This window comes from Anoplolepis gracilipes, chromosome 14 (genome assembly GCF_047496725.1).
Source record: "Anoplolepis gracilipes chromosome 14, ASM4749672v1, whole genome shotgun sequence".
Taxonomy (NCBI): domain Eukaryota; kingdom Metazoa; phylum Arthropoda; class Insecta; order Hymenoptera; family Formicidae; genus Anoplolepis; species Anoplolepis gracilipes.
Window position 1 is genome coordinate 2,336,428 of NC_132983.1, and position 12,216 is coordinate 2,348,643.

The 12,216-nt window shown below is 36.8% G+C and overlaps 2 protein-coding genes across 2 annotated transcripts in view; one reads left to right on the top strand and one right to left on the bottom strand.

The window, feature by feature from the left end:
- Window positions 1-221: 221 nt before the first annotated feature.
- Window positions 222-4,102, bottom strand: Btbd9 (BTB (POZ) domain containing 9). The gene is made up of 9 exons (XM_072906135.1): window positions 3,240-4,102; window positions 3,004-3,156; window positions 2,682-2,871; window positions 2,187-2,575; window positions 1,935-2,072; window positions 1,617-1,747; window positions 1,404-1,532; window positions 1,134-1,323; window positions 222-1,056 (listed from the first exon to the last, which is right to left on the bottom strand). The coding sequence occupies exons 1-9, from the start codon at window positions 3,552-3,554 to the stop codon at window positions 889-891; spliced, it is 1,803 nt and encodes a 600-aa protein (XP_072762236.1). The 5' UTR covers window positions 3,555-4,102; the 3' UTR covers window positions 222-888.
- A 348-nt stretch (window positions 4,103-4,450) lies between these two features.
- Window positions 4,451-12,216, top strand: part of LOC140673266 (diacylglycerol kinase eta) — a 34,789-nt gene continuing 27,023 nt past the window's right edge. The window contains exon 1 of the mRNA XM_072906127.1: window positions 4,451-5,007. The gene's annotated coding sequence lies outside the window, so the exon portion shown is untranslated. The remainder of the gene's footprint in view (window positions 5,008-12,216) is intronic.

Consider the following 12,216-nt stretch of genomic DNA (forward strand, 5'->3'; position numbering starts at 1 on the left):
ATAACAGTCTTCTGTAATTTTAGCACGGTAAATAATTTAATAAATTAATATATATATATATATACATATATATATATATATATATATATATATATATATATATATATATATAATTTACGATATATTACACTAAAAAAATAAATTAAATTATTATATATAATAAATATAAATTTGTGTGGAAAAATTAATTTTAACACCTTATATTTTAATAACAATTGGCAGATAGTTGTATGTTTCTACGAGAGTATCTTAATATGTTCAATTTATATTTACAGACATTTATCATTAGTATCAATACAATAATTTGGATAAAGACAATTGATTATATAAAATAAGGAACATAATTATGCAGCATAGTTTGTAAGTTTTACAACAATTAATAATTAAAACAATATTCAAAAAGTATGAAATCATATATAATATTAAAAATTTCATATTATCAAAATGGAAAAATAATATATCACACGTTCAATAACAATACACTTTAAATATTACAGCCATTTTCTCGTAAAAAAAAAATAATCAAACATTATATACAAACTAAAATAAAAAATTTACCGTAACTATCGTTATTATCGAGTATTTGTGTAAAATATGATTAATTTGTATATCTCTGTGATTATGAAATTGACACCCGCCACGCATATATTACTTATATCTAAAGTCATCGAAGAGTGATGATAAAAACAAACAGAAGTAGAATTTGTAAACGAGGAACAAGATGATTAATTACGACCCGATATTCAATTATGATTGAACAGTCTTAAAAGTTGTATCGAGGTCTTTTGATGAATCCAAATTCTAGCTCGAAGAACAAGAGTGGCAACTACAGAATCATCAGTAGAGTCGTGTGTTTTTTCGCTATAGTATTACTTACTTTTTCTTTAGTTATTCATCACTGTCGATATGAACTGCTTCCGTAGCTACTTCGGGAGGCGGAGGAGGTAAAGGATTGTTACCGTCCGACGATGTTGATGAATGCCCTCGTTGTGTAGGTGATTTTGGAGATTTATCATCAAATTGCGCTGGACATTCAAAGTGAACACAATGAAATACCTGAAAACGTTTAAAATAATTATTAAATGTTCTTATATAAAAAAAAATCATGTCAAGTTTGATTAATATATAGAAACCTCGTTTGCAGTATTGTGAGTTCCCACTATACGTATAAAAACTACTGGACGGGGTGGATAAAAGTGTATTATTTGCCAAGATCGACATGACTCCTTTCTTTTATCAGCGACCATTGCCCAGCTCCAGGAATTACCCGATACTTCTATAGTGTACGAATAAGAGCGATTATCGCAATCCCAAAGTAATAATCTACGAAAATATTTACAGAAACGTTATAGTTTAATACACAATACAATAAGCTTGTTTTAAAGAGTATCCAAGAATCGTACCGCATAGAATCGATCATGTACGGTTGGCCTAATTGCACTAGAATAGATCCAGAGCCAAGTTGATGACATGTATAACCACTATCCCAATCATAATTAGTTATGTCTCCATTCAGTAAATTATTACGTGACCTAATCAAGAGAGAAATAAAATTTAAAAATGAACACACATGTTAGATACGCGACTTCTTTAAAGTACGGCAAAAAAAATTTTACCTGCTCACACCTTCAATGACACAAGCACTCTTTTCCGTAACAGCAATATTTTGTGTTGGTACGATAAAACCTTTCGAAAGTTGTTCTGTGTGATTTGTATAATATGCTTCAAAATTGACAACATGAAAAACCTATTCAACAAACGGTTCAATAAATATCAAACTACTATAATAGAGATATAGAGAATAAAGGTTACTGCAATGTTTATTAATATCAAAGCAATGCAAGTTCCGTTAAGCTTTATCACATGTACAATACTACTATATAAATTCTAAACAAATGAGAAGGACATTTCTATTCAATACTAAAGAAGCTCACCTTATTAACTGTATTATTTGTCCCTACAATACGAATATAAAGAACCACTCTTGGTTGAAAATATAAATACTGCCAACTGCGACAAAAATATTCTGTATAATCGACAAGCTTGACCCATTCTTTTTGATCCACGGATCCCTTTAACAAATAATGGTAAAGTAATGAAACAAAGAATCCTTTTGTTAAAACTATATTATTACTAATGTATATTATATTTATTTTGTATTACTCTGCCATGTAAAGCATCCATACCTCTATGTAATAAGAATAGGAACGCATATCTCGATCCCATAGTAACATTTTGACATGATTTATAATATATTGTGTTCCCAATTTGATTAGAATTCCATGTTCTTGCGTATCGGTAATGGTATGTCTCGTGTAACCACGTTCCATGTCATAGTTGTTAGTATCTCCGTTAAGTAAATAACTACGCATTTCCCCTTGTAATACTTGGGCACCATGCATAGGATGGGCAACATTTTCATCGATAAGCAAGCGACCACGATAAGGTAGTTCTGATTTACTTTTTTGTAACTGCACGGTAATCGCATCTACAATATCTTTGTCTGTTATGAATGTGGTTGGTCTTACGACAGTCACAAGATCTAATTGTGAAATTAGACTCAATCTTAATTGAGCTGCAAATATAAAAGTTAATAATTTGCAAAAATACATTTCATATACGTGAAAAAATATATCAGTGAACACACATGAGAAATATTAATATTTTTATATAGAAATTACCTATAACTTTACTGTTATCAACTTCAGGATTGGCTTTGACCCATAAATTTACGGCTAAAAAAATGTCTATTTCTGGTGCATAGAACGAATCCCTGGAAATTAATTCGCTTAAAGCTGTTGGACTCAATTGTAGAAAACTCTCGTGCTGAATAATTTCAGATGCATGTTTATCCATGTATTCAAAGCAAACCTGATATTAAAATATTAATATATTAACTGTCTATAATATATAAATATTGTAGATATTAATTATATGTATAAATCTTATGTTACGCAGGATAACTGCAGAATGAAAATAAATATATAATATATTTGTACTAACATTAGTTAGAAATTCCAACTGATATAAAAGTGCAGTGTCTAGAATTGAACATATATTCTTTATGTTTAATATCTCTCTGAGATAATCGGATATAGCAGCTTCAAGGTCCACAAATCCATACAAATGTGCTAATGCGAGAATATCGAGTATTGTCTGTAAACAAAGTAAATCAAAATGATGAGAATAGATAATTGTAGATGTATATCATTTAACAAAATAATTTGGAAGAGCAGTACCTCATCGCGTTCATTAGCAAGAGACATACGTCCAGTGTATATATATTTGAGCAAGTTTTTAAATGCAGGCAACGAGGAAGCATTCAGTTCTATTTCATTTTGCATAGATTCTTTCATACCACCGAACAGCAGTGCTCGAAAATACTCGCTTCGTGCGGCAAGAATGAGTTTGTGGCTGTAAAATTTGTGACCCGCCACCACTATCGTCACATCCGAGTATTCTTCAGAAAGGTACAAAGCCCCGATATCTTCGGAGACGAAGTGAACGTGATCTATTTCACCAGATGACGAATTCAAATGGTGATGCGAGCTCATATTTTATTAGTATTGTCTATCTTACACTTGCATCAAATTCTTTCTCGCTGCAGTCAAAAAGTTTTGACTGTCAAAACATTAGCAATTTGTCACTTGTGACATTTACAAGAGAATTAGCGGAGATTTCAAAGATATAATAATCGACACTCTGTTAACTTTCCCTTAAAGGAATATGCGCAAAAAGTATGATTAATCTTTTTGTAAGAGCCATGTGAAAAAAGAAAAAAGGCTTTGTTTTCTCCGCATCGAGATATGTTATACAGCAGCAGCCTTGATCGACGAAATTGGCAAGAAACGAGCGTGTCACGCGACAATTATTAAATCCTGTGCGGTATTGTCGCTCGTCGAACGATCGCGGCTACCACGTGTTCCGAGTCTCTTAATTATTTTCGTAGAATACGTAAAAAAGAAATTTTGACAGTTTCCATCGTTTGTTGTCACTGGTACTATCACTGGTTCAGCATCACTTGTATTATTGAATTTTTCGAAGACACTCCGGAGAGGCCACATGTCATATACACAATCCTCCCGGCGTCGTCCGAAGTCAACGCCATTTACGGACAGATGATGAACTTGTTGAAAGGGAAATAATATTGGGCAAAAGAAATCTCTCATATTTCGAAGATGATGAAACACGTACGTCAATATCATCATGATATTAACAAATTGAATCTCCATGCATATTATATTCGAATAAAAATAATTTTATAATCAATAATTAATTATGTGGGCTTATCGTTAACGAGTATCGATAAGGTCGCGAATCGTTTGACCGACGTGCTCGCGAGAACGCGCAGCGCGATGGAAACGCGCCCACCGAACGGCGACAACAGCAGCGCTCCCACGTGGCGCGCAGCTGTCAACTGTCAACTCGACTCGGCCGAATCCGCTCAGTCGGAGAGGGAACGTCCATCAGCGCGCATCGTCACGGAGCAGGTGGCAGGAGGCAGCAGCGGCGGCAGCAGCCAGTGGCGCGAATCCCGTATGCGATGCCGCAGTCGTTGCCGAGGCAAGAGCGACTCTTTTCCGCGGCAAGAAGCAGCGAGGACCGTCACTTTGCGGTCGGTTAGAATCTAGAATCGTCCACGGGTACGCGCGCTGCCGGCACGCGTCGTTGCACGACGGGGGACGAGGACGGCGAGGAGGCCCAGACGACGACGACGACGACGACGACGACGACGAGGAGGAGGAGAAGAAGAGGATCTCATCGTTCGAGATCGGCGGCAACGGCGGCGACCGCCGATAAATTTGCACGCGAAACACGCTGGATACGCGATGCCGGGATACAGCGTGAAGTTGCGGCGCGCGAAGCCGAACGTCGCCGGCGGTGCCGTGCGACTAATCTGAGCACGAGAGAGCGGCTCCTCGCAGCAGTTCCGCGGGGTGATCCGGCTGGCCGGCCGGTCTTGTCGTGACCGAATCGCAGCTCCCACCCGCCGCACCGGAGGACCACGTGAGTACACTCTGTAGATCACGCACAATGCATACTTTTATCTTTTCGACTGCACTTTCCTTGCGCGGTTTCTTTCTTCTTTTTTCTTTTACCTTTCTTCATGTGTTATGCAGCTTATTACATTCGAATAGGATAAGTGCAGCTGAAAAGTTTCTTGAGGTCCAATTTTTTGAGAGGAGAAAAATCTTCTGGCTCCCGGTTAGGTTGAAAATAAAAATGCACTGTTGCATTTCGTGCAATTATTTTATGATTATTATATGAGCCCTCTTCTCGAAAGTCAAATTGATCAACTTTACAATTTTTATAAATTTCTTTTATTTCTTTAGCGACAGACGGAGAGAACGCTTGATCCGTTCTTCTGGTAGAGGCTCATTATTTATTTAATTTTTAATATTTAATTTATAATTTATGTCTACATTATTTATTTATTATGTAGGCATTATAATTATAATTAGTAATTTTGTATTGTTTGCAAAAAGTATAAAGGATGGAAATTAGACATGCATGAACCTTATCATTTTCTATGTAAATATACACACATCTGTTTATTTGAATTTAAATTACAAATTAATGCAAATTTGTAGTGACTTTAAGATGCACAATGAATATATATATATATATATATATATATATATATATATATATATATGACCAGGTGAAGAATATTTTTGTCCTCTTACAATTCGGCTGAGTTTACACTGTACGCAGTAGAAAAACATAGTAATTGGCAGACAGAGATCGTCCGGTCCGTCACGCTTACTTGCTAGCAATTCCCGAGTCCATTAAATCCGTCAGATGAAGAATTTCTATTTAACATATATAATTAACGCGTGCCTTAATTCAGAAATTTGTATTGGATTCGAAATTTGAGTTGGATGCAAAATTTTCGCAAACATTAAACTCGATCGTAATCGACTGCGAAATCAGCCGACGAAATCTGGCTTGGATACCTGCTGCAACCGCAATTTAATTTTAATAATAAACTGATGGTAGTTTTATTACTGAATACTTGATAGAAAACATTCTCATCATTTTAATTTCGTATCTTCTTCAGAATATAAAGATTGTTTCTATTTCGTAAAACAAATTTGATTTTATCAGAACTTTTTTTACTGAAGACGCAAGTCATAGCGAAAGACAGAGAGAGAGAGAGAGAGAGAGAGAGAGAGAGAGAGAGAGAGAGAGAGAGAGATAGAGAAAACTGTTTTCTAAGTTTACTTATTAAACTGGAAATTATACTTGTACCGGAGGGGGAGAATATAAATTAGGTAAATAACAATTTGATAGAAAAATAGAATATCGGTTGCAAGGATCGCGCGCGCAACTTATGTAAATAAAAATTTGACGAATATTGATTATACGAGTTTACGGATATGAGATTGCATCGAACGGAATATCAATATTTGTTATTTATATGACAGACATAATTAGCTTGAGTAAACTGTAATCAAGTGCGAAAAACGCTCGATTATATCCATTACCACGTAACAGTGCCGATATTTTATCATGCAAACATGCGAGTAATTACAAATATATAGACAGCGAAAAACCGTATTACATTTGTATTCACACGTTTTATCGAGAGAGTCTGTTTTGTTGAATTTATTCGACAATTATTAGTTTTGTGTTCGCGTTTTTTATTCCGCGAATGTGATATTTCTTTCGCGATGGAATCATTACCTTCCACGAATACCTCGACTACATTCACAAATACCAGCAAGAACGTTGCGTAAATTAAACCGGACATTATAAGCTGTATAATAGCGTACACGAATCTAAAAAGCTTTCTAGTTGCACGCGCAGGATAGTTGGACACATCGGTTCGACAAAATAAAACACGCGAATATATCGACGAAAAATAAGTCAAATAAGTAGTAGAAGTTTGATATGGGAATGATGATGTGTGGAGGAGTTTATATACAATACTTTGGAGAGAAAAAGTTTTGCGAGAGGAACTTTCTTTCAAGCTCTTTCTTATGATACCTCAAAAGAAACTCGAAATCCTTATTCTCGAGAATACAGGGTCCCTTTGTACAATAAAGTAGAAAGAGCATTTGTAGATAGTCGACGAGAATGGACGCGTTAATCATTTAAGGACATTGCGTCGTTGATAAGCTGAGTTTTTTTTTCTTTCTTTTTTTAATTTATTATAATTTCTCAGACAAATCTTTTCGATAAGATTTTCAAGAATAATTATATCATGCTTCTTTATTCTAAAATATTCCTTTCCTCTGAGATACTCCTTCCGAGTTTCATAAGTATTTCAATTTAAATCATAAATAAATAAAAAAATAATTTATAAATACTGAGATTTTTTTTATCTTTACTTCCATCATTACAACAAATCAGATACCTAAGAATTTTGTAACGGTATCCTTGACATTTTTCGATTCGCGTCGAGGTTGCGGTCGTATCAATCTTACATGCACATCGATATCTCAGGAGTAGAACAAGCAATTGCGTTTCCGCGGCCTGGGAACGGCGGCAGGAAATGTCGTAGGTTCAGATAGAGGACATTTACCCTTCTCCCTATCGTCAAGCCAAGCGCAAAATGATATCGGCCGTTCTAGTTTCTCACGATATCGATTTATTCGTATAACTTGCTTACTTATTGATGACGAGATGCATCGCATCAGGTGGGCGCATGTTTATTGCTTGATCTTGAGTGAAAAGGGCTTAGGTCAAATTCATATCTGAGATAATTTAACAACGCATTAACATAATTTCTAATTGATTAATAATAATATTTTGAAGTTTACTAATATAATAATATCCTCATTTTGTAATACCCCTCCCCCCCCCTCCCCTCCCTCGCCTCCTCCTCTCTTGCTTCCTTTTTCTTTCTCTCTGACGGAAATCATTTCAACATGTTGATATTCAAATTTATTTTGCCTTTATTAAAAAATCAAAAAATTCGACTGGATGCTGTTTTTTTTATCAGATAATAAAAATTGTACTTTTTTAAAATTGTTCGACAAGTCATACATATTTTATCGGAAAATGGTGAAAGGAAAGTAGTTTCGCGGCGAAGATACCGATCGCTCTCGTTCCTATGAAATGTTATTTCTTCCTGACTGATCATGTCCTTTTCTGTACAATTCTGTCGTGGGCGTTCCCGCTATTAAATTCGAAGCGAAATGCAGACGTTTCGTATTACACGTTGAGTAGAAGCACTTAATGGCCGCATGAAAAGGAACTGTGTCTACATGTACATCTGTATTTGAAATAGGATGCCAGCAGCATCTTTAAGGATGTCTGATTTTTCTCAAGATGGGGTCGAGAGGGTCGGTAACAGATTTCTCTCTGTCCTTCGAGTCTTCGATTATCGGAATTGGATTTGTTACGCGGGGTCTTTAGGGATTGCAGACGATGTTTCGAACTGCCAATAAATATGAGCTATTGCTCAAAGTTTAGAGAAGTAGGGTCGTTACATTTAATTCAATATTGAATTATCGCGCAATATCGGTAAAGAGGGGTTCTTACTGAGAAATGAAATATATGTATACGTTCTACTTTACGTTTCTACCGTATGCCTTCCCGTTATTATGTAGATGAAAATTAATATACCATTTGCTGGTCTGCGTGTTATTAATTTAACGAGCCTCGGTGATACCTATATCGCCGTGATAAGATATCGCTCGAGGTTCCTTGGAGAGCCTTTTAATAGCCCAAGCCACGTTACACGCTATAAATTTTTCAAGCTACAACTGTAATTAATAATCGCGAATAAAAACAGGACGCAGATATGTGCGACGCGACATTTTTTTTTTCCTCTCGACGTTACGCGTGTAAAATTGATACGTAACAGGAATCGCCCGCATCTTTGCGACTCGGATAATCGTATTTTCCCGCGCATCTGTCACTCGATATAAATGACAATTTTCCTGGACACGACAGTCCAAGTGGGGTCTGTATTACATAATAATATTAATGACGCCGATGCCGTTATATAGGATTACTGGCGATCGATCGGCGAATAATTTTGTGGAGAACGAGAAAAGAAAAACGATTTAGCACGCCGGCGAAACAAAGAGATTTAACAAGACTAAAACGGAATTCCTGCAGTAGATTAATGCCCGATTGCACCGACGTCGATTATCCCACTAATCCCGATTAATTCATTTCTCTCCCCTCCCCCCTCCCCCCGCCCCAAGTCTTTCATCTCTCTGTCTGTGTTACGTGCAAGATTGTGACGTAGAGAAGATCAAAGGGAAATCTTTGACATTACATTTCTTTACAATTATAACTGCCGATAAAATTTCATTTAAAGTCGCTTAAATTAAAATAATATTTCATTCAAGAGGTACGAGACTTTTCTCTTATCGAGATATTTGATTATCAAGCTATTCGATATTAAAAAGTTACCGCAAATGTTGGAGATTACAGAATTTTTTGAATTCTAAAATATATTCTGAATTTAAAGCTGCAGAATCAGGTCGGTTGGATAACGACGATATCGGCACATATATATACGCACATACACACACGAAATCGTCGGTAAAATAATATCGAATACCGAGAAAATCTCGAGATTAAACGAAAGAGGCGTTATCTCTCAGGAAGTGGATCGCATTCTGAATGCCATGCGGATTGAACAACGGACGCAATATCGCGCCCCAGAATCGTCATGTAGAACTCGTCGAACGGATTTAAATCCCCAGACGACACCTGCGATTGTTATATCTCTGTCGTTGTGTCGGCGGGAATTCCAAAGAGGAAGCGCCAGAAGGGTGTATCATGCCCCAGCTAACTCGGGGTGCGATGACGTCTATCCTGATACACGTGTCGCAGAAATGCGAAGAAAAAAGTGGCATCACGCTCCGCGGAACGAAAAGGTTCGCCGGACATTGATCGGTGGATTCTAAAGGAGCACTTTAAATATAACACTCGATTCTCGATATTAAAAACGGAATATAAGTACATATATAATACGATTAAATTAATATAGTACCTATTATATAATTAGACATTTTCCTTTTTTTTCGTTTTTTTTTTTTTTTTTTTTTTTAATAAATACATTTTAAAAAGAAATCACGTCTTGGGTGTATAAATGATAAAATAATTGAGAAAAAAATGTTGAGAAAAATGTCTAAATTACTTTGTAGATAATCATAAAGGAAGATCAAGTTGAGTCTAGTTAAAATCGTGTTGTACATCATTGATCTAAAATGGTCCAGGTCAGATCCAGATTAAGTCCACGCTGGATCTCGGGGCTGGGCCCGGAGCCGAATTTGTTCCGAATTCCCAGTTGAATCTTGAGATTAATCCGGGCTGGATTCGAGCCAAGTCAGGTACTGGGTTAGATGGACGTTCCATTAGGCTCGGTGAATAATTTCTCTCATTGTTAGGGTTGACCTAAGGGAAGTAGGGGAAGAAGCGTGGAGGGACTTATTAAATTTTCATCCTTCGCCACATCCCCAGATACACATATACACTGTATATACTTCTCGCAATTTATTATTTGCTACAATTTCTCTTCTCGACGACAAAGGACCAAACTTTTCTCGTGCAGAATCCTCGCCGAACGTTAGCCTCTAATCCGGATGTCGCGTCTTATTAACCGTAGTTGCCATTTTTGACTCTTGCTCTCGAACCTCTCCTCGCTCTCGTTACAAGGATCCCTTTCTATTTGATTCGCTTTCACCCTCGACGAGCATCTACAGTGCGTAACAATGGAAGACGAATGACTAAGGGCGCGAACCACTTGAAGCTCATCTCAAATCCGTTATTTACCCGCAAGAAATATAAACTTTTCCCCGTGGGAAATATTTACTCCTTCAAATTTTTATACCTTCGGGCAATAACAAGTTTACGAGTAGACAATTTTTTTCTCGACATAATATATTCCCGCTCGCGCGCACATGATAAATTATATATTGGATAAAGTGGCCAAAGAGCCTGTGTTCCTCTCTATCACGTGCAAAAGGTTCCCCTCAAAATAGGAATTTAATGGGTATATACAACGCGGAAAGAAATATCGAGCCGCAGGGAGAGAGAAAGAGAAAGAGAGAGAGAGAGAGACAGGCAACCGAGTGGCGCGTGCGGATGTGTACCCGGCGAGATTCATTTTCCGTATCGATTCGGTTTTCAGTGTTGCGTCTGGCACACAGCATCAGTCGTGTAGCGGGATGTGTTTATACAGTTCGGCTCGAGTGATAGAACGGCACGATGAAAGTAAACAAAACCGACGACGAGGCTATAAGAGAGAAGAGACACTCTAGATGATTCTTCTCCCAACGTCTTCCCCGGTGGATGGGGGTGGTTAATGCAATATAGGCGACAGTGTAAACGAGGGACAAGTACATGGTCCACGATGACGTAGTCTAGTACTTTGGAAGGGAGGGAGGAAAGAGATGTAATATATACGAGGGTGATAGAGAATAGAGAAGAGCGTCCAGGTCAATGACCTCTGCGCACGAGACCTAAATACACACGCGAGAAAGTTACGTCGTAAAGTCAAAACAGGAACCCGGGGGACAAATAAAGAGAATTGAAATATTTGTGTCATTAATTCATATTTTCCCAATTTAAAAGAGAGAAATTTCATTGCGAATTATTCATCGTAGAATCAATAATATGATTGGCTTGTATGTAGATTTTAAATTAGAAGGATTAAAATAAAATATGGCATATTTTAAAGGAATTAATGTTATAAAAGTATTTGAGAACTTTGATTATCGCGGACTTGCGATGAGAATTTTTCAGTCAGGTATATTGAAAAGGTAAGAAAATGAGGATTATATGTATATGACGTTATATACTTATATATCTCTAGATTTTATTGCGGGGGATTCTGGGTCGGTTCTCTAAATCCTATTAACAACCCAAGGCGTGTTTGTCTAATCGATCCAATGAACCGGTGTTTATCGCGCAAATGGACAAGTTCGGGACGGCCGTGATTGTCCAACACGGCGCGCGATAAGAATAGCCTGTGACATTTGTGAACGCGCGTGTCCTAGAATTTGTCTATAAACGGTGACATATATGTAACTATGTGCAGCAAGCTAAATGCAAACGCGTATCTTATCGGAAGATCGATCTTTCTTCTCTCTCTCTCTCTCTCTCTCTCTCTCTCTCTCTCTCTCTCTCTCTCTTTTTTCTCTCTCAATTTAGAATATAAATGATTTTACACAACTGACAAATTAAATTTTATTAATGGCAACAGATAACGGGAGATATCGATGCTTTTTAAATTTCAGTGGAGCTTTA